The following is a 20,268-nucleotide window of genomic DNA, read 5'->3' on the forward strand; positions in this document are numbered from 1 at the left end:
TTCTCACTTTTTAATTATTTATTTTTGAACATTTCTGAGAGAGTTTGGGGTGGAGGAGTGTCAGGATTGAAGCAGGCTCTGTGCCAGCCGCATACAGCCTCATCTGGGGCTTGAACTCCTGAACCGTAAGATCACGAGGTGAGCTGAAGTCCGATTCTTAATGGACTGAGCCACCCAGTCGCCTCTCTTATTTATTTTTTTAATTTAATGTTTACTTTGAGAGCGAGAGTGGCGGCGTGAGTGGGGGGGAGAGGGAGGGCGGGAGAGAGAATGAATATCCAGCAGGCTCCAGGTTCTCTGCACAGAGCCCAGTGTAGGGCTCAACTCAGGAACCTTGAGATCCTGACCTGCGCAGAAATGAAGAGCCCGGGAGCCTCAGGGACTCAAGGGACTGAAGCCACTCAGGGGCCCCATCGCTTCATTTTCATTTAAAAAGGGCTGGAAACAAATTCCTCCCTTCCCTGAGCCTGGACTTGGTGGATAGAGCAAGGATACGCCCACATGGAGGTGGTGCTGGCTAATTCTTGCAGCTCACATACTCCAGTCAAACCACTTGTCTTCACACTTGCAGAAGCAGTAATACAGGGGTTTCATGTTAGAAGGTCTTCTTACCTGTGAATCTGAACGTTCTCTTCCTCCCAATCTGCCACCCCCCCCCCCCCCCCCCCCCCCCCCCCCGGCCTACAGAAAACAGTTGACTTCCTGTTCCTCTCCCTGGGGAAGCAGGAGTGTTTTCTGTGGAATGAGTTCCCCCTCCCGCCTACAGCAGGCTGACCTTTAAAACATTGGTGGGAGGTTCTGGATTTCAGTTAAAACGCAGGTGTGTATCACACTGCATTCCTAGTATGTCTTGGATGTCGGCTTTATTTTTATATGGTGATGTGGTTAAAAATGATCTCTGGTGGTAGACCTTTTTTCTTCATGGATTCCTATTTGCTGGAAGGGACCTAGAATAATCTGGTTGGTTGACCTGTGTCCCAGTTGAAGCCAGTTGTTCCTGTATCCTCGTTAACGACATCCTTGGTTGGGATGATCAGTTACTTGATCACTCTACCTGTGATGCTTAAGTCTCTTCCTAGGCAGTTTGTTCACAAGTGATAGGAAATTAAATATCTTCCATTGGATGGGCTCTGTTTCATTTTTTTAAATAATTCTAATGGTTAGAAAAGGTTTTTAAAAACCCGAAATGTTTCCCTCTAACCCATGCATTTCCATCCTCCGTTTTCGTGCTCCTAAATCAAGGTGGCCCGAATTTAAAACCGTAAAAACCAGTGAGACCTGGACAGATTGCATAAGGAGGCCTTGACAGATGACCTTGGAACTGAGGGAGTTAGTTGCAGAGTCCAGACACTAGCCTCCAGCTAGTGCTGCTCATGGATTTTTTCCCCCTCACATAATGTTTACATTCATCTCTCGAAATGAGTAATTTTAATTTTACTATCAATTAGACATTGGGAGTTTATCTGTTTGGCGTTTTCTCCTTGAGAACAAACTACTGAGGTTTGAAACTTTGCTTTGGGCACCTGTCCTGTTGGCGTGGACCAGGGGACCACACGTGGCAGTTGTGGTTTCTCCTTAGCTGTATGACCTTTGGGCGAGACCCTGAAACTCCCCTCTTTTTTTTTTTTTTTTTAAATTATTTTTGTGATTTCCTCCTTTTCCATGCATTTTAAGTTACAAGGAGGCGGTAGCGAGCTTTGTAAATCTCTAACCTGGATGGGAGTGTTGGAGAACAGTTAGGTGGTGCCAGCCACCATGAGTGTCATGTCTTCCCGCACGAGGCTGGTGCTCCATACCCTTCCAGGTTGGTTCCGGGGCTTGGGGCAGTTATGGGTCTGTGCTACTTGCAACTGCATTTCCATATTGTCCCAGAGATTCCTCAAAATAGGTACCTTTATGCTCGGCTTTGCAGGAAATTTCTGGAAATGCTTCTAGAAGCATCTTATTTTCACTTCTACTTCTTAAAGCCTTAATGCTCAATTTTCCATTTGTTGAAGACAGTGATTTTTAGCAGTCAAACTAGGACAGTGACTCTAGATCCTTGTGATTTTTTTTTTTTTCTTTTTCTTTTTTTCCCCTTCTTTTAAAAACCAGGATAGGAGACCCTGCTAGTCTTCTTAATGGCAGTATTTGCAAAGTGTTTGTGTTGTAGTTGGGGAAATACAGGTGAAGAGATTAGGGGATGGGGTAGGTGGTATGTCGGGTTGTTTGGGGACTTGAATTGTGCCCCCAGTAATTGGATGAAATGTAGAAACTCAGAGGTCCTATTGATGCCCCAGTGGCAAGATCTTAAATATATATAAGGAAATTCATAAAAGGAATTTACATACTCTAGAGGCGCTGGGTAGCTCAGTCCGTTCAGTGTCTGACTCTTGGTTTTGGCTCAGGTCATGATGTCACATTTTGTGAGCTCGAGCCCCACATTGGGCTTCATGCTGACAGTGTGGAGCCTGCTTGGGATTCTCTCCCTCTCTCCCTCTCAAAAACTTGGGGGGTGGGGAGGGAAACCTGACATCCTCTAGGCGATTGAATTTTATCCCAGTAAAGCTACTGGACTCCTGTCAGTGGCTACAGCCTCTCTTTGTCTTCCTTTATTAAGTTGACCAGTAAACCGGAAGGGATTGGGGACTTGGTGTTAGGGAAGCATCCCAAAGGCATCCAGGAAAGGACCTCTCTGTTCAGTGCTGCCTTGTCCAATCTCCTGTGACTCTATCTGATGAGTAGAGAGAGCCACGTGGCCTGAAGGTGTCTAGGGAAGGTTGGAGGGGATTGTTTGGAATTGTGAACACAGAGGCTTGAGTGGAGTATCCAACGATTGAAAATTGTGATTTGGGAATGTGTAGTTGAACACAGAGGGTGGGAAAGTCCTGAATGAGCGAGAGGAAGGTGGGAGCCGGTGCAGAGGCAGCTGGAGAGGAACAGTAAGTGTCCAGGTGTTTTGTTGAAGGAATTGGCCTGTATTTAGTTCAAGCTGAGTGTCTCTGACCGGGTCATTAGGCTTGGGCCCCGTGAGGCCATGTGGATTTCCAGACAGGTGCCGTTTTCTTGCGGGGAGCTAGATGGACTGAGGAGGAGGTGTCTGGTACGCCCCCGAGCTTGCTGCCGAGAGTGGGAGAAGGGTAGCTAGCCCCTTTGGATTAGCCCGTGGGGACTGTTTTATGGGCATAGCTGCAATTTAAATCAAAACTGCAGAGATTTCCTGTGTTTGACTTAAAATGTCCTGGATGTTTGGAAGGGTAGGGACAGCCTGGCCATGTGTGGGGAACCATAGTGGGAAGAGGCAGCTTGCACTTGGGTCTGACGTTTCCAGAAATATCAATCGAGCTCTTACGGTATCGGGCTTGTTCTGGTGCTGGGGTATCCGTGGGGACCAGCATTTCCTGACCCCGTGCCGACATCACTTAAATGGCTGGTTTAATGGGACCGCTGTTGAAGAGGGGAGGAGAAAAAGCCATCAACTCTTAGAGGGGCGTTGATGAGACTGCTGTCAGGGCCGTACTGGACCGTTCTGAGTGACCGTTAAGGCCACTGCAGAATGCGTATCGGGCCCGAGGTACCTTCTTCCAGATCTTCCGTGACCCACAACCTCAGTATCCAGCCCCACGTTGCCTCTCCTCGGGTGGAAGCTACGCTTGTGCTTTCTGTGTCTCCTGGCTTGGTGTAGGGTGACTCCCCACGACCCCGCAGCTGTGCGACAAGCGGCCTGTTTTAACTTCTGAATTATTACCTCCCCATTGAGCTTCTGGAAACTGAACAGAATCCCTTATTACCTTCTTGTGTCTTGTATCCACCTCGAGGGAGGGGATTGGGCTGGACTTGCACTGTACGTTCTAGAAATGAATGCTTGTGGTCCCCCCCCCCAAAAAAAAAAGTTTGCCTTTTTTTCTTTTTAAATGTCTAGAATTTGAAACCCCATAATCTGGGTCATGGTTTTGCTTCTCCTGTAGTTAAAGTACTTTATAGGTTTCGTGAAGCGTCTTGTGTTGGTAAGTGAACCTTAAATGCGTCTTCCTTTGCGGGCGGTTTCATCTCCCATGGTTTATGTTTTAATTAGACATTAGTTGTAGGGGTATAATTCTCCTGTGCGGAGGCCTGAAGTCAGAACGAAGGCACCGGTCTGAACACGATGCAGTAAATCATTGCAGGCATTTTGCATTGAAAGCTATTTGGGAGTTTTATCATTTTATCATTTACAAACCATGGCTATGTAGGGGATAATAGTTGATAATCACATTGGCGTTCAATGCGAAGAGGACTCTGGACACGATGGAGGGAATTCTGCCAGGTGGCCTTGCCTGGCCGTTGAGAAACGATGGGATTTCAGCCTCACTGTCATGAACTTGAGGAGTTTCATGTTTCTCATCCCAGTTGCAACAGAGAAGCTCTGGGAGCCAGTGGGACAGCGAATTCTCCTTTTGTGCATTGTGTGGCCCAGTCCTCTCTGCCTTTTACTCAGATTGGCTATTCAGGCTTTGCAAACAGAGTCTGGTCAGATGCTTCATGTTTCTATGTGTTAACCATGTGATCGGCAGGTAGAGAGCGACTTGTACACAGGTAGCAGTGGAGAAACGACATGGGCTTCTGTCGGGCCGAGGCAGTCTGCTGGCTTCTTTCAGCCTCTGGGTTCGAACCCACCACCCCGGGCTGGTCTAGGAGCAGTCTCCTGCCTTTCAGGGAGCACGGCCAGGAAGACAGGATGTGCCTCCTTCCTCTGGAGCTACCGGAAACCTCAGCTTGGCAGACGGGCAGGCATGGATGGCGTCGTGGGGAAGGTGGAAATCCCGGCTCCTCTCTTTCCCAGGGCCCCCTTCCCCTCAGGCTCTCGTTCTGGGGAGAATCCCGGAAGCTTAGGCGGAGAGCAGCTTCAAGGTATTTAGGGCTTAGAGTCTCCGTGTGGTTGGATTTCTCAGATGTTGTTTGTGTTGACACGGAATTCAGGAGTTTAAGAGCTGGAAAAGACCTCGGGTCATCTGGCTCCCTTCCCCGGTTCCAGGGAGCTTTTACGGGAGGAAAAACCAGTTCTGTGGGACATGCAGGTCAATTGCGCCCAGGCCTGACTCTTGAGGCCTTCTGTGTGAGCAAAAGGAGCCCGAGGTAGCCAATGTCCCCCTTCCTGCATTTGCCCAGGGCATTACTGTTTTCCTTATTCTCCGAAGGTCCAAAATATCTGAGAAGCTCAGATCCTTCTTTCTCTAAGTTGAACTATTCTCAAGCGCTTGTGTCATGAAGCAAGTATGTGAACGTAAGGACTTCATCGTTCAGCACACAGTAGGCAGGCATCCGTAGGAGGCTTCTGTGACTGTCCTTAGCCACGGGAGGCTGCGCTTTAAGCCTTAAACACCGTCTCACTGGTTCTTGAAGACCATGGGCTGCGCTTCCTCCTGGTTCCCACCATCTCCATGTTTCCAGATGTAGCTCCTGGGCTCACTGCTGGTGGGCTCCCTCCCCTTCTCCTCTTGACCCTTCCGGATCCTCCTCTGTCTTTCTTTCTTTTTTTTTTTTTTTTATTTTTTTTTTTTTTTTTTTTTTTTTTTTAATATTTTTATTTATTTCTAGGAGAGAGAGAGAGAGAGAGTCAGCGTGAGCAGGGGAGGGTCAGAGAGAGAGGGAGTCACAGACTGAAACAGGCTCCAGGCTCTGAGCTGGCAGTCAGCACAGAGCCCGACGCGGGGCCCGAACCCACGAACCGCGAGATCATGACCTAAGCGAAAGTCGGACGCTTAACCGACTAAGCCACCCAGGCGCCCCTCCTCCTCTGTCTTTCTGTGGCCACTACCGGAGTGGCTGGGATGGTCGCTGGCCTGGCTGCCAGTTCTTGGGACCCCCCCCCCCCCCCTGCCCAGCCTGGCCTTCATGTGCTCTGTTCCTCTGCAGAACTCTCATTGCATCTGATACCACAGACATAAGGGAGCCGCGCTAATTAGACCTTCAAGACCTGTTATTAACCTGAGTGTATTTCTTCTTCTTCTTTTGTTTTCTTTAAGTCCCCCCTTCCCATACCTCCTACCCCTACCTCCCAGTTCTCTACTCCGCCACGATCCAGCGCTCTATTCCTGCTGTGGTGTGTCTCTCTCATTTAGGGCTCATTTCCTTAAGAGGTCAGCGCAGATCCAATTTCGTTTCTTCTGACCAAATTGCAGATTCTTTGAAGGCAGCACCGAGCCCCCACCCCCACCCCCAGCACCAGCAGCAGCAGTTTCTAAAACAGGGCCGCACGCGTGGGAGGTACACATGTCCTGGAATTACTCCGGGAAACTCCAGCGCACTGGTTCATTACACCTGTGCTTTTGGGGTAACAGCTCCTCTTTCTCGATTTTGCCAGGAATAGACAGTTTGAGTGTTAGTGGTTAACGAGGGTATGTGGGCGTAGGGCTTGTAAAGGGGGTGAGCCGGTGGTCTTCCTTCCTTCCACTCCATTTCACTGTCCGTGGGTTGGCTTTTCTGGGGCCATCAGAAAGGCAGAGCTGAATGAACCCTTCCCGACCGTAGGAGGGTGTGATGGCCCCGGAAGTGCATCTGGCTCTGATACTTTGGGATGCGTTTCACCGTTTATTTTCATTCCGGTTATTTACTTGGTTTTTGTTTTAAGCGATTTCCCTTCTCCCTTTTGTCTTCCTGCAGGATGACAGTGATGGGATTCCATGGTCAGAAGAAAGGGTGGTGCGGAAAGTCCTCTATCTGTCCCTGAAGGAGTTCAAGAATGCCCAGAAGAGGCAGCACGGGGAAGGCCTTGCTGGGAGCCTGAAGACCGTGAACGGTGAGTCGACTCCCTTGTCGGACTCGGACGGTGTCTTCGGCCTCGTTTCCGAAGTGGATGTGTGTTGGGCGGCTTGTGCTTCTCCGGCTGGGCCCCTCGTCGAAGTTATTTCGGACATCCTCCTGGGTGTACAGATTCATTTTCTTTTTTATTAATGCTCCTTTATATGCTGTGTAATATAATTTGCAGGGTGCCTTAATCCGCCTGTTCCCTGTAGATAACGACAAGGGCTGTGATCTGATTTCTACCAGGTCCGGGGTTGAATGTAGAGTCTGACTTAACAGGTGTTTCTGTGGATCTCTGCCTTTCTGCTTTGCTGCGATTCGGGGCGGGTATTCTTAGCGTGAAGGCTTGTCAGGTTGAAAGTGCTGATTCGCACAGCTAAGGAGAGGCGTGGACTCTCTCCTAGGGATACCTCCCTGCTGTCCGCTAGCTCTTCTCCCCCAACGGTATAGGAAGTAGCTTAGATCTACCGTCTGCCTGTTGCCCTTCCTGCTCTCTGGCTCCACAGCCCCCCAAGTACCTGTTTCCTTGGTGATCAGGATGGCCGGGTCGTTACGTGGCGGCTGGTGTACAGTGGGCCCGAATGCCTGTGCGTGTGCAGGGGCACCTGTGTGGTTATCAGACGGGTCCTTGAAGGCTGGAGGGAAACTTGCTCTCTGGCCCGAGTTTATTCTGAGGGCTCTCTGGAACAGGGTTAGCGCGATGCGCGTTGGACTCCTCTAGTGATCGTAACCGAGCTTCCGGTCACTGTGTGTATTTCGTTTCAGGGGGTGTGGTCGTGGTGACATTCCAGTGTCTCTTGAACTTTGTTCGTCCTTTGGAATTAGAGAAATGTGAACGAATTGACCGTGTTCTGGTTCGTCACCTGCTTGGAGCAAGCAGATAAGCAAGAAGGGATTGTTCTGTTTTAGAGTCTTGGCCCTGGTCATGGGGTAGTAGAGGCATGTGAGGGGGTGGGGGGGTGCATTTGGCAGCGTGCCAGGGTGCAGAGTGACAGGCCCGCTTAGGGCCTCCATTGTCTTTCCGTTCTGCTGAGTTGTAAGGTGGGTTGCCTGAGAGCTTCTTACTGGATCCGTGCTTACAGGCAGGACCTGTTCCCACTCTGGACAGAGGTCCGTCCCGCTCTGCTTCCAGTACTGTGTGACTTGAAACCAGAAGCCCCTGAAGCCTGAGCCAGCGTGCATGGGAGGGCCCCCCTCCACTTTTGTTTTTGAATCTTTCCCATATACAGAAGGTAAGTCGTAGAATCTGTTGTCACAAGTACAGAATCTGGGCCCACGTGCGATGTGATCGCTCACGTTCTCACCACTTCACAGCGGACATAGGTTTTGCTGTACCTTTTTTACGGGGAACGATGGGGGAGAATATCCTTGCGTCCTGGGGTTCCAGTCGAGCGCTAGCTGCTGGGGGCGTAGATCTTACTGTCGTTATAAGGCAGTAAGTTCTGCTAGTTAGGAGGGGAAATGCATCCCTTCGTGGTTTTGGAATCTCTTTAACCCAACGGAGGAAAATCAGCTTTTGGGACAAGTTAGCTGGGTGTCTAGGATTAAATAAAGGTGGAATTTAGGTGAAAGACTTTCCCTTTGGCCCTTTTAAGAGGGAACCGGCCCTGCCAGCTAGCTGACCACATGTAGCCATCGTTTTTACGGGCCTTGTCAGGAGCTTGACCGTGCTGAGGAAGGAGTTCCAAGAGAAGTGTCAGACGGTTCTCTTGGGATCATTGAAGACTTTATGGAACTGATACAAGAATTCGTTCAAGAAAAGTAGGGGGGGGTTGATGTGGTAGTTTGTATTTTGTGCTGATCAAGACTGACATGTCATTTTCTTGTTGATTTTTAAGTATGGAGACCCCAAGGCGCCTCTCTTTCGGTGGTGGAATTGCTGTGAACAGGCCCGTTTCTGGTTTTTGTTGGTATTGGTGGAGCTGATGGTCTGAGCCCACATTTTCCTTGTTCTGTGTATTGGATTTCCAGAGCTGTTCTGAGTAAACACAACTCCATGTTTCAAGAATAATTTTCTTAAAGGCAGCTAATGAGTTGAACCGTGCTTTCTCTTTGAGGGGGGGGGGCGCTTCTGGAGAGATGGGGAGACCAGCTCCTCCCCTGCAGGTCCCTGAAACTCAGCTGTGCTCTCCTAGGGGGTATGGTCCAGTGTTGGTGGTATAGTGGTGAGCACAGCTGCCTTCCTAGGGGGCATGGTCCAGAGAATGCAGAAAGCGTGGGGAGCATCCCATGCCCTTCCGGCAGCTGAGGTTGGAGGTAGGACGATCACAAGCCATGTTATCTGGGTATGTGCACGTGCGCGTTTGTGTTTGTGTGTGTGTGTGTGTGTGTGTGTGTGTGGTGTTCTGGTTAGTCACCTAACCTTTTGAGATTCTCTTTTAAAAATTGAAATCCATTGGTCTGGTGTTAGTTGTCAGAGAGATTTGACCGGTGGTAGGGTTTTGAAGCTGCCCAGTACAGAACCCTCGTTTAGGATACAGGGAAGGAAAGTGACCAGACAAGGATCAGAGCGGGTACCTGTCCCCAGATTGGAGGGTGGGGGGTGGTGGGTACCTGTTCCCAGATTTTGGGCAGGGTTGACTGCTGCCCGTGTGGCTCTTCCCTCCCCTTTTCATAGTGACCTATCTGAGACCCCTTGTGTCATCTGACTACAATGTGGGGCTTTGTGAGCGCTCCCTGCAGCAGTGACTTTTCTATGGTGACACGGCTGTCCGCGGTGCAGTAGTGGAATTGGCATCACAACTCCAGCCATGGCACTTTGAGCCTAGTACTTATTTCAGAAGACAGAAGGGATGAAAATGACCCCGTATCTTTGCAACCAGGGTATTGAAAACCTTTTTATTTTTCACTGGATCACTTTTCAGAGATATTTCTGGGTTATTGGTCTCACCAGAGTTCTGGGGGAGATTCCATTTTCCAGGAGTCCTCTGCGTTCACAAATAGAATAGGCTTGAGGTGCTTCTCTCTAACTGGACAACGGATGGACCTCACTTCCGCTACCCCTGGCACGGGAGACCGATGAGCCAGCATCTCCGTCCTTGCCCTCCTGTGTGAGGTGGGTGGGGTCGGCGTCTGTACACACACACACACACACACACACACACACACACACACACACACACACGGCACCGGCTCCTTTTTTGCCGCCCGTTTCTGTGGGTCCCAGTGCGTAGCAGTAATAACCCAAGCAGACACAGGCTCGCAGGGAGACCTCCTGTTTTACGTCCTAAAATTCAGGTTTGCCATCAGTCTTCCTTCTGCAGTTCTAAAGTAACCAGATATGGGTTTTTTTCCTGTTTCTTTGGTCCTCGTAAAAGGGGTGAACCTGAGTTTTGAACAGCCTCGCAGATCGTGTGTAGGAATTGGAGCCCTTGTTACGGCGTGTTGGTTATAGCCGGGCGCAGGGGAGGCGGTACTCGGTTTTTGCTGACTGTGAGAGCCTTCTGCGTGCTTCCTGCTATAGATAATGCCACTTCTTCTGGCTGCTATAAAGTGACAAAAGCATGGGGAAGGGCTGGCAGAGGCTGAGGCTGAGGCTACTCTTTGAGGGCCCTTGGCCCGCTGAGGCTGAAATTAGGGACATTTAAATAATAACATGCTGCACAAATGAGTACAGATAATTACACAGTAAGAGAGGGGAGCTATTAGCTGTATTTGAGTTTCATTTGCTTCCTATAAATGTCATCTGGGATCCAGCAAGCCCTCTGGCCAGCCAAAGGACCTTGAGTAGATTTAAGGGAACCTGGATCCTTTTCCTTAGAACCTCACCGCAGTCGTGATGGCTGACCGGTACCGAGCACTCCCTGTCGACCCGTCAGCATTCCAGCACTTTCTCTGTAGTTCACGGAATAGGTCTTCAGAACAGGCCTTATTGTAGATGAGGAAATGATCCACCAGAGTGGATGAGCCATCAGTCTACACAAGTAGACCTCAGCCGTCGGACTTTTCAACCTTGGCTTTCTCTATCTTGACTTTAAACCACCCCTTGGATAAACAGAAGTAACTTTGGAACCCTCTGTAAAGAGAGGATTCCAAAAGCTAAGAATTTGTAGGAGACCTTTGTTTTTAAAAAAAAAAAAAAATTCCCAGTAGCCTTCTCTTTTGAAGGAGAGCATGTGAAGAGGACCTCGGGGTTGGGGTGGGCAGTAGAAGTATGAACGTGGCATATTTGTGGTCTTGATTAGAGCTTATCATTGATTGGTCATCCACAGGGGCATACATTTTATTCACCTAGAGGTAGAGTGTTTTTTTTTTTTTTGTTTGTTTGTTTGTTTGTTTTAAGTTTATTTTTGAGAGTGAGACCGAGTGCTAGCTGGGGAGGGGCAGAGAGAGAGGGTGACACAGAATGTGAAGCAGGCTCCAGGCTCTGAGCTGTCAGCACAGAGCCCAACGCGGGGCTCGAACCCACGAATCATGGCGCCCTGAGATTAGTATTTTTAATGCTGCTGTTGAACCACCAGTTTGTCGCTCTCCATACAGTCCTGTCGTCACATGACACAGCCTTTCTGGCAACAACTGCCGATTTGTCGGGAAGGGCTGACGTTGGAAGTGTAGATAAAGAACACCCCCCTTAAGGAGAAGAATTTTGGACTTGTTCAAAATCTTTTTTTAAGGTTTAGTTTTGAGAGAGAGTACACACGTCCATGTGCACGATTGGGGGAAGGTTAGAGAGACAGAGAAATGGGCTCTGTGCTATCAGCTCAGAGCCTGGAGCCTGACGCGGGGCTCAAACTCCCAAACTGCCAGATCAAGACCTGAACCAAAACCAAAAGTCGGATTCCTAACCGACTGAGCCACCCAGGCGCCCCTGGACTCCCGTCAGCATCTCACAGATTCCTGATGTTTTGTTTGTGGAATGAAACTTGGGCCCAAGTCCTGCGAATTCATTGTTTGCCGTGTAAAATAAAAATGCCCTGTGACCCAGAATGAAAACTCCGAGGGGCACCTGGGTGGCTCAGTCGGTTGAGTGTCTGACTTCAGCTCAGGTCATGATCTTGTGGTCCATGAGGTCAATCCCCGCGTCGGGCTCTGTGCTGACAGCTCAGAGCCTGGAGTTTGCTTCGGATTCTGTGTCTCCCTCTCTCTCTGCCCCTCCCCAGTTCATATTCTGTCTCTGTCTCTCAAAAATAAATAAACGTTTAAAAAAATTAAAAAAAAACAAAACAAAAAAGAAAACCCCGAACATGTCCTGTGACTGGAAGTTTATTTACATAGCTGTATCTGAAAACGTGTCATGTGTCATGGTTGAATGGGGATCTTCATCAAGAGAGGGCCGGGAAGGGGGGGTTGTGAGGGGGGCACACCTCTCCCTTCTGCTTTGGCCCCGAAGCATTCATATCTAGCTGTTCTAAGGATGGTCCCCACTTCAGGAAAGACCTGCTTGTCTCCTGAAGAATGTGGCTTAGTGGCACCTGGGTGGCTCAGTCTGTTGAGTCTCTGACTTCAGCGCTGGTCATGATCTCCGGGTTCCCGAGTTCAAGCCCCGTGTTGGACTCTGGAGCCTGCTGTGGATTCTATGTCTCTCTCTGTCCAGCGACCCCCCCCCCCCCCCCCCCCCCCCCCCCCCCCCCCCCCGCAGCTGCTGCAGGTTTGGGTTTCTGGAACACACCAGCCTCGGAGACTTTTCTTACTTGTGTCCCCGATGTAGGAGCCAATATTCCCAAAGTGAAAAAAGCCAGGCAGGAAGGGTAAATCCACTTCACTGAAAATTCACAACTTAAATTTATTCTTTGTTAGAAACATAAACTACATTTTATTCTTGTAAACGGTAAAGTTGAAAAGGCTTAAGGGGTGCCTGGGTGGCTCAGTGGGGTTAAGGGCCTGACTCTTGGGTGTTTCTGGTCACGTCATGTTCTCACGGTTCAGGAGTTCGAGCCCCAGGTCATGCTCCCCACTGATGGCACTGAACCTGCTTGGGATTCTCTTCCTCTCTCTCTGCCCCTCACCTGCTTGTTTGCAGTCTTTTGATCTCAAGATAAATAAACTTTATAAACTTTAAATGAATAAAAGAAGCTTGAGGGCCGCCTGGGTGGCCCAGTCGGTTCAGCGTCTGACTTCCACTCAGGTCATGATCTCACAGTTCGTGAGTTGGATCCCCGCATCAGGCTCTGTGCTGACAGCTCAGAGCCTGGAGCCTGCTTAGGATTCTGTGTCTCCCCGCCTCCCCCCCAAATAAACAACATTTAAAACTGAGGCTGGATGTCTTTCTCCGTGGCTTTAGTGTGGTCGTGGTCATTTGAGGACCCAGGTGTGATGCACATGGGACATTTCTTGATAGAGGTCCTATTGGTTGTTACTTGATTCTTTAGAATGGAGGTGGTTTGGGGAGTAATAAAACGGAATTCAGGTTGCTCTTTTTTCCTGTCCCTTTGTGCTTGGGGTCCTTGCCCCTTCATTTCTCTCCGCCCACCTCTCTGTCAGCTCTGTCCCAGATTCTGTCCTCCTCCTCACATCTTGGGCTATTTTAAGAGAAAAGGCATAGGACATGGTGGTCGTGGTGGTATACGGTTGTGGGTGTGGTCAGTTTTTCTGCTGGTTTCCAGAAGCCCAACTTGGTCCTGAGGTCAAAAGGTAGAAACCTGCGAGATCCCTTTTTCTCCTCTTGACCAGGGCATCAGTCCGGAACTTCTCCCTCATCAGTATTTACTTCGCTACTGGACGATTGCCATCAGTAAGCAAAACATGCTGTAGTTTTTCACTCCTAATAAAATAATCCGTCCGCTGATCTTGTATCTCCCTCCTGCTGTTAATCTCTCTTTATTGCAGAGTTCCTGGATAGAAAATGTCTAAGCAATCGGTCTTCCTCTACTATTTATATTCATGTTCATATCCTTTCTCCTTTCGTATTCCTTTGAGACCCTAGAATGAGGCCACGACTAAGGCTTAATAATGACCTCAATCACCAATCAAGTTTCTGGGCAGTGTTGCCTTATTTGCCCCTGTGGCAGCATTTGACATGATCGAACCTGGCCTGAACTCCACCTGCCTACTTGCCTTCTACATTTTGATTTCTTGGAAAGGCATCATGAACATGAGGTGTCCCTCGGCCAACTCTGTCTTCACCACCTGTCCTCTGCCTGTCTTCCCATGGTCCGTAAACACAGTTCCATTCTTCTAGTTACTTTGGCCTAAACCTTGGAAGGTAGCCATATTTCTCTGATTTTCCCACACATTGCATTCTGTCCTTTAGCAATGTCTGTTCCAAAACTACATTTGCGCTGCTGCCACTAGTCCGTAACCGCCAGCTTGGACTGGGGTCCCTAATGCTCTCTCAGCTTATACCTTTTCACTCCACCAGGCGGCAGCCACAACTGTCATTATAAACGCAGATCCGCGCCTGCTCTGTTCCTGCAGTCTCCCTGCCCCGTAGCCTGAAACGCTGATGTGCGCCACCGTGTCTCCGTACCACTGTGTCTCCTGCTTTGGCCTCCTTGCTGTTCAGGCGCACCAGAATTTTTCTGCTTTCTGCTCCTTCTGGTTACAACTCTCTCCCTTATACCTGTGTGCTTGATTGATCCCTGCCTGTATTTTAGCTTCCTGGTCACATCTGGAGGTTTGAACCGGCGTATCCTTCTTAAACACCTTTCTGAGACTTGCTCCTTTAGTCAGTTACCCTTTCGCATTTTGCTTTGTAGTATTTCCCCGCGTAGAATTTCTCCCTGCATTGGGATGCCTGGGTCGCTCAGCTGGTTGAACGTCGGACTTTGGCTCAGGTCATGATCTCGCGGTGTGTGGGCTCAAGTCCCGCATCGGGCTCTGTGCTGACAGCTCGGAGCCTGGAGCCTGCTTCCGATTCTGTGTCTCCCTCCCTCTCTGCCCCTTACCTGCTCATGCTCTGTCTCGCTCTGTCTCTCAAAAATAAATAAATGTTAAAAAAAAAAAAAGAAAAAAGGAATTTCTCCTTGTGTGACCTTGTATTCTTGCTGTTTGCTAATGGTCCCTGCTCTCTCCACAGTGGACAGAAAGTCCACAAGAGAAGGCCTCCATCCCAGTTCGCTGCTGTCTGCTCGACGCCTGGGTTCCCTGCAGCGTGTGTGGAACGCAGGCCAGTGTGCAGATAGCGCTCTGCCCGACGACCGCTCCCCCTCCGGCAACCTCGGCTGTGCTGTGGGCACGCTCCTCTCTGTTTAGGGCTTGAGTGACCCACGCGTGACTCTGGGCTTTGTTCCGGAAGCGTTCACACCTACTCCCCGGATCACAGCCCGTGCTGGTTTCCCTGTCCCCAAAGTGCACGCTTATTCATAATTGTGATATGCTTGTCTTAGCATCCTAAAGATTCTTGGAATTGGATCACCCTTGTATCCTCAACTATGTTTGTGGAATGCCTCTTCAGGTAACAAGATACATTGCTTGGGAGTTTACATTAAAAGCAGGCTTTTCTTTGTTTATTTTCAGAGAGAGAGAGAGAGAGCTAGAGAGCAAGCAGGGGAGGGGCAGAGACAGGGAGAGAGAATCCCAAGAAGGCTCTGTACAGAGCCCAGTGCAGAACTGAAACTCCCGAACTTTGAGATCACGAGCCAAAGTCAGATGTCCAACCAACTGAACTACATAGGCGCTCCTAAAATTGGGCTTTTTAAGAAATAAATTACTGCTTCTCATCTCCTAACATGATTGTTTACCTATTACTATCCGGTTTTGTGGGTTTGTATAGTGGGTCTCCAGTGTCTGGCAGCTTGTACAAGGCTGCACAGCAGATCAGGACCTGACCCCCAGGACTCCTGACTCCCATCTTGCACACCGCTCTCCTCTCCCCCTTATATTTTGAGGGAAACTATGCATCGTATGAGATCACACATCTTTCTTGTACAATTCGATGGATGTAGAGACGCTCCTCTACCCGGGTGACCAGCGCTCCAGTGTAGACCCAGGACTTTTGCATCAGCCCAGAAATGTTACTCCTGCCCTTTCCATTTCATTTGACTTCTTTTAAAGTATGTGTTCATTTTGGGGTTTGTCACCATGGCTGTCTTGATTTTTTTTTTTTTTTAACAAGCTTTTATGATGATACATGGGCTTATGGTGTTTGCCCAGGATGTACCAGATGCCTGAGAGTGTCTGTTGAGACTTGCAGGTGCCCCAAGGCCAGCGTCTCACCTGTGTCCGATATGCAATTCTTAGAAGCCCTGGCTTGGTGGGCACGAATGAGACCCCATAACTGGATGTGGTCACAAATGCTCTTCACTGGCTCTTGTAGAGCCAGATTATTATTATTTTTTAATGTTTTTATTTATGTTTGAGCGAGAGACCGTACACAAACAGGGAGAGGGGCAGACAGAGGGGAACAGTGGATCTGAAGCAGGCTCTGTGCTGAGAGCAGAGAACCCAACTCGGGGCTCAAACTCCTACCGAGATCATGACCTGAGCTGAAGGTGGACACTTCACACTGTGCCGCCCAGGTGCCCCAGATTCTCTGTCTTGAACCAGCATTAACGTTTCGGCTCTGAGCTGTGTGCAAGTCCAGAGCAGATCGGCCCCTTGAACCGCTCTCCTCTCCTCCCTGTTTGGTGTCCCCTGTCTCCGGTAGTGCCGTTCTGCGAGTGTAAAGAAATCTTGGCCTTGGTGATAGAATTCAAGAAATTCTGGAACTGGGGTTCTTGACCTGGCTTCCCTCCCCGCAGGCCTGCTAAAGAGGCACCCGCAGGGCGTGTCCTTTCTCTGCCGAGTACCTGTGTGTCCACTTAGAGTGGCTCTTGTCCCGAGTCTGTGAGCTGCCCCCTGGGCTTGAGGGTGCAAAAGCATAGGCTGGCGGCATGGGAGGGTTGCCATCTTGTGTTCATTTTCCTGTGGCTGTGGCAGAAAAGTCTGTGGATTAGTGGTGGCTCCCGCCACAGTGTGTCGTAGACAGGCTGCGTGGGGTGGTTTAAACAACACAAGTGTGTTTCTCATTCTCGAGACTGGACATCTGGATCCAGGGTACCAGCCAGTCCCGTTCCTGGTGCAGGATTACTTCCTGGCCATGTCCTCACCAGGCTGACATGGGGGGTGGGGAGGGTGGGAGAGCGTCCGGGTGTGTCTTTCTCCTCTGAGGACACCAGCCCCATCAGATTAGTGCCTCCCCTATCATGACCTCCTTGACTTTGCTCACCTCTTCATAAGCTCTGTCCGAATACAGTCACCCCGGTGTTCAGACCTCAACATAGGAATTGGGGGAGTGGGGTGGGGTGGCAGACAGTACTACTACTAGTACTGGGGTAGCGGTTTCAGATAGTGACAGTTTGATTGCATTTTAATTTAATTTAATTTTTTATTTTTTTTACATTTATTTATCTTTGAGAAACCAAGAGAGACAGAGCACAAGTAGGGGAGGGGCAAAGAGAGAATGAAGCACAAAATCCGAAGCAGGCTCCACACTCTGAGCTGTCAGAACAGAGCCCGTCTCGGGGCTTGAACCCACGAACTGCAAGATCATGACCTGAGCCAAAGTCAGATGCCCAACCGACTGAGCCACCCAGGTGCCCCGCATTTTAATTTTAGGTTCAGTTAATTTCCATGTCCATCTGCAACAGGTTTCCTTTTGTGCTTAGGTACTAGAATGATTTCCTGGTATGTCAGGAACCCCTAAGAATGTGTTTGAGCTTGGAGAAGTTCTTGTTCCTCCTAACTGGATGGAATGAAGCTTGCTTTTTTTTATTTCTTTATTATTATTTTATTTTTTAACATTTATTTTTGAGAGTGTACATGCTTACCAGTGGGGGAGGGGCAGAGAGAGAGGAAGATACAGAATCTGAAGAAGGCTCCAGGCTGCGAGCTGTCAGCACAGGGCTTAAACCCACAAACCACGAGATCATGGCTTGAGCTGAAGTTGGACCCTTAACCACCTGAGCCACCCAGGCGCCCCCCTGGGTTTTTATTTCTTGAGGGCCTGTTTTGTTTTTTTGTTTTTTTTAATTTTTAAAATGTTTTACTTATTTCTGAAAGAGAAAGTGACAGAGAGGCAGTGTGAGCAAGGGAGGGTCAGAGAGAGAGAGGGAGAGACACAGAATCAGAAGCAGGTTCCAGGCTCTTGAGCTGTCAAGCGCAGAGCCATACGCGGGGCTCAAACCCACAAACCATGAGATTATGACCTGAGCTGAAGTCGGACGCTTAGCCTAGCTGACTGAGCCACCCAGGTGCCCCTAGTGCCTGCTTTTTTGAGACCTCCTGGGTTCTCCTAAATCTCTTATCAATGGGGATTGAAACAAAACCCATCAGCAGAGGAGCTGCTTGTTGTAGGCCAAGATCCCGCAAGGAAGGGGCAAATGGTATTTCAAAGGCCCCAGGGGTTTGGGAAGGTGTGGCAATCCAGATGGCCCTGGATGGATGTTTCTGTTGTCAGTTTGGGAGAAATCATGACATGATTTGAGGTTGAAGAATCTTCTTTGTTATGCATGAATTCATTTCATTTGTATGTGTACTGTCAAGTTTTAGGTACTTATTTTGAGAGAGAATCTCAAGCAGGCTCCTCACTGTCAGGGTAGAGCCCAGTGTGGGTCTCAAAATCATGACCTGAACCCAAATCCAGAGTCAGACGCTTACCTGACTGAGCCACCCAGGCGCCCTCATTTGTATCTTACACACTAATACAATTTCTTTTTCTATGCTTTGAGTGTAATTTACGGCAATACTTTCCAACCAGTTGTACTTCTCAACAAGTGTAGAAAGGGGGGAACCTGTGGGGTCCCCAGATAGCGCTGCCCTCTGCCAGAGGTGACTTGTCCAACCATGGAATTGATCTGTGTACACTCCTGTAAACGGTAATGTCCCCCACCCCCTCCTTCCTGGAGATCCAGGCCTCCGGTGGTGTCTCAGTTCGCTCTGCTTCATGATTCAAGTTCCGTGATGGGTGTATTTACGGAGCTTTGACTCCCGTCGGATCTACCACAATGGACCAGTGCGGTTTTGTTTTGCTTGTGACTTTCTTAGGTCCCATTTTACCACATGAAGAGGGGAAACATGTGGTTTTTGGAAAGCATGTGTTCCTACCTGAGCTCCGTTAAATGTTAAGTGTCTTGTATGGAGTATCTTTAAAGCCAGAAGGGCAATAACTGGGTATGTTTTGGGGGAAATTACCCAACATCCCATAATCCCTAAATTTACAACTTGTTACGGAATCTCCCCTGCCACCAGATCCCCAGTGTCTTTCCAGCTTTCTCTGTAGCCTTCGGGGTGCTTCTGCAGGGTCCTGAAATTAGCTTCCTCGCGATCTTCTTCCTTAAAGATCATAAAACAGTTTAGGTCTCTCCTACGAGGAGGTTTGGGGCCAGGGAGGGAAACCTGAGCTGTTTTATAACCTCAGACCTGCCTGTTAAGGAGCCGAGTCACCGGCGTCCGTCAGGCTGGCCCTGTGTGCAGAGATGGCTTCAGTGTTCTCCTTGCTGGAGCTTGAGAGCGCCTGCCCCCTACCCCCCCCCGCCCCCGCCCCCGCCCCCACCCCCGCTCCTCGTCTCCACCATCCCTACCCCTCACTAGCATCGTGAGCTCCTTCCTGTAGCTGACGGTCTCAGCCCTTACGGCACATAGGGCCTCTTCCCGGTCTGTGTTTCCCTTTGGCAGTTGGGTGGGTGTCCTGATCAACCTGGTCTTGCTGGGTGACTGGGAAAGACATCTGTGCCTGACACCCCCCACCCCCCAAGCTTCTGGTGCTGCCCCGAGTGCCAGAGCCTTCTTTCCAGTTTTCAATGGCTCTGAGCGAGTTTGGTTGCCTTGTGATTCACGAAGGCAGCTCAGGGCCTCCCTTGGGGAAACTTCACCTCTCTTAATTCCGACCCCTTCCTTCCGATGGGATTGGGGTCTTCAGGAAGGATTTTGCCTTCGCGTTCTAGAAACCTCGCGCCTCCTCTTCCAGAGCAATGGTATAGAAGGCCGGCGAATCGTCCGCACACACTAGTGGAAACGGGGGAACAGTGCATGTGTATTGCTTGGGCGCACAGGAAGGCCTGGTGATTTCTAGAGGGATCTGTGCTGCAAATTGCTCTTCCTGTCCGGGAGCTCCTTTACACTGTCCTCACTCCGCAGTTTACCCAACTCCAGCCTAGTGTTATTTGAAAAGGGCCTTTCCAGTTTACTCAGTTGGAAAGTGTTACAGAGTTTTAAAGGGTGAGTTGGAAGGCTCTCAGCTGGCACTTTCTGAATCCCTCGGAGGAAAATATTGGCAAACCCTCCACTCTCTGCCTGAACTCTTCTTATAAATCGAGAAGCCAAGAGTTACGAAGCCGTCACACAGGGCCAGGTTGAACTGTGTGGGGGGGGACCCCTTCTTTGTCAAGACCATGGACCATTTTCTGATCGTGCTGACCTTCCCCTCAGCATCTTAATGTTAATCTTCCTGCTGCTGAAAATAGAAGTATGCAGTGAATGTACTTTGCAAGGTATCTCTCCCCCCCCCCCCCCCATTTTTTCCCCTGGAGAGACTTTTCTCTAGAAGATGCACATAGCTTTGAATCCCACCCTCAACACCCCCCCGTTTTAACAATTTAATAAGAAAAGTGATGGGCTGCTTTATTCAACAGGTGTGTCGCCCCCCCCCCC

The 20,268-nt window shown here is 49.6% G+C and overlaps 1 protein-coding gene across 2 annotated transcripts in view; it reads left to right on the forward strand.

The window, feature by feature from the left end:
* Window positions 1-20,268, forward strand: part of JARID2 (jumonji and AT-rich interaction domain containing 2) — a 277,074-nt gene that overhangs the window by 122,713 nt on the left and 134,093 nt on the right. For both annotated transcript variants that reach the window (XM_039251495.1, XM_039251497.1), the window contains exon 2: window positions 6,622-6,757. In XM_039251495.1, the coding sequence (XP_039107426.1) occupies window positions 6,622-6,757 (136 nt within the window). The remainder of the gene's footprint in view (window positions 1-6,621; window positions 6,758-20,268) is intronic.

The sequence above is a fragment of the Hyaena hyaena genome, unplaced genomic scaffold, assembly GCF_003009895.1.
Source record: "Hyaena hyaena isolate Hyena2069 unplaced genomic scaffold, ASM300989v1 scaffold_389, whole genome shotgun sequence".
Taxonomy (NCBI): Eukaryota; Metazoa; Chordata; class Mammalia; order Carnivora; family Hyaenidae; genus Hyaena; species Hyaena hyaena.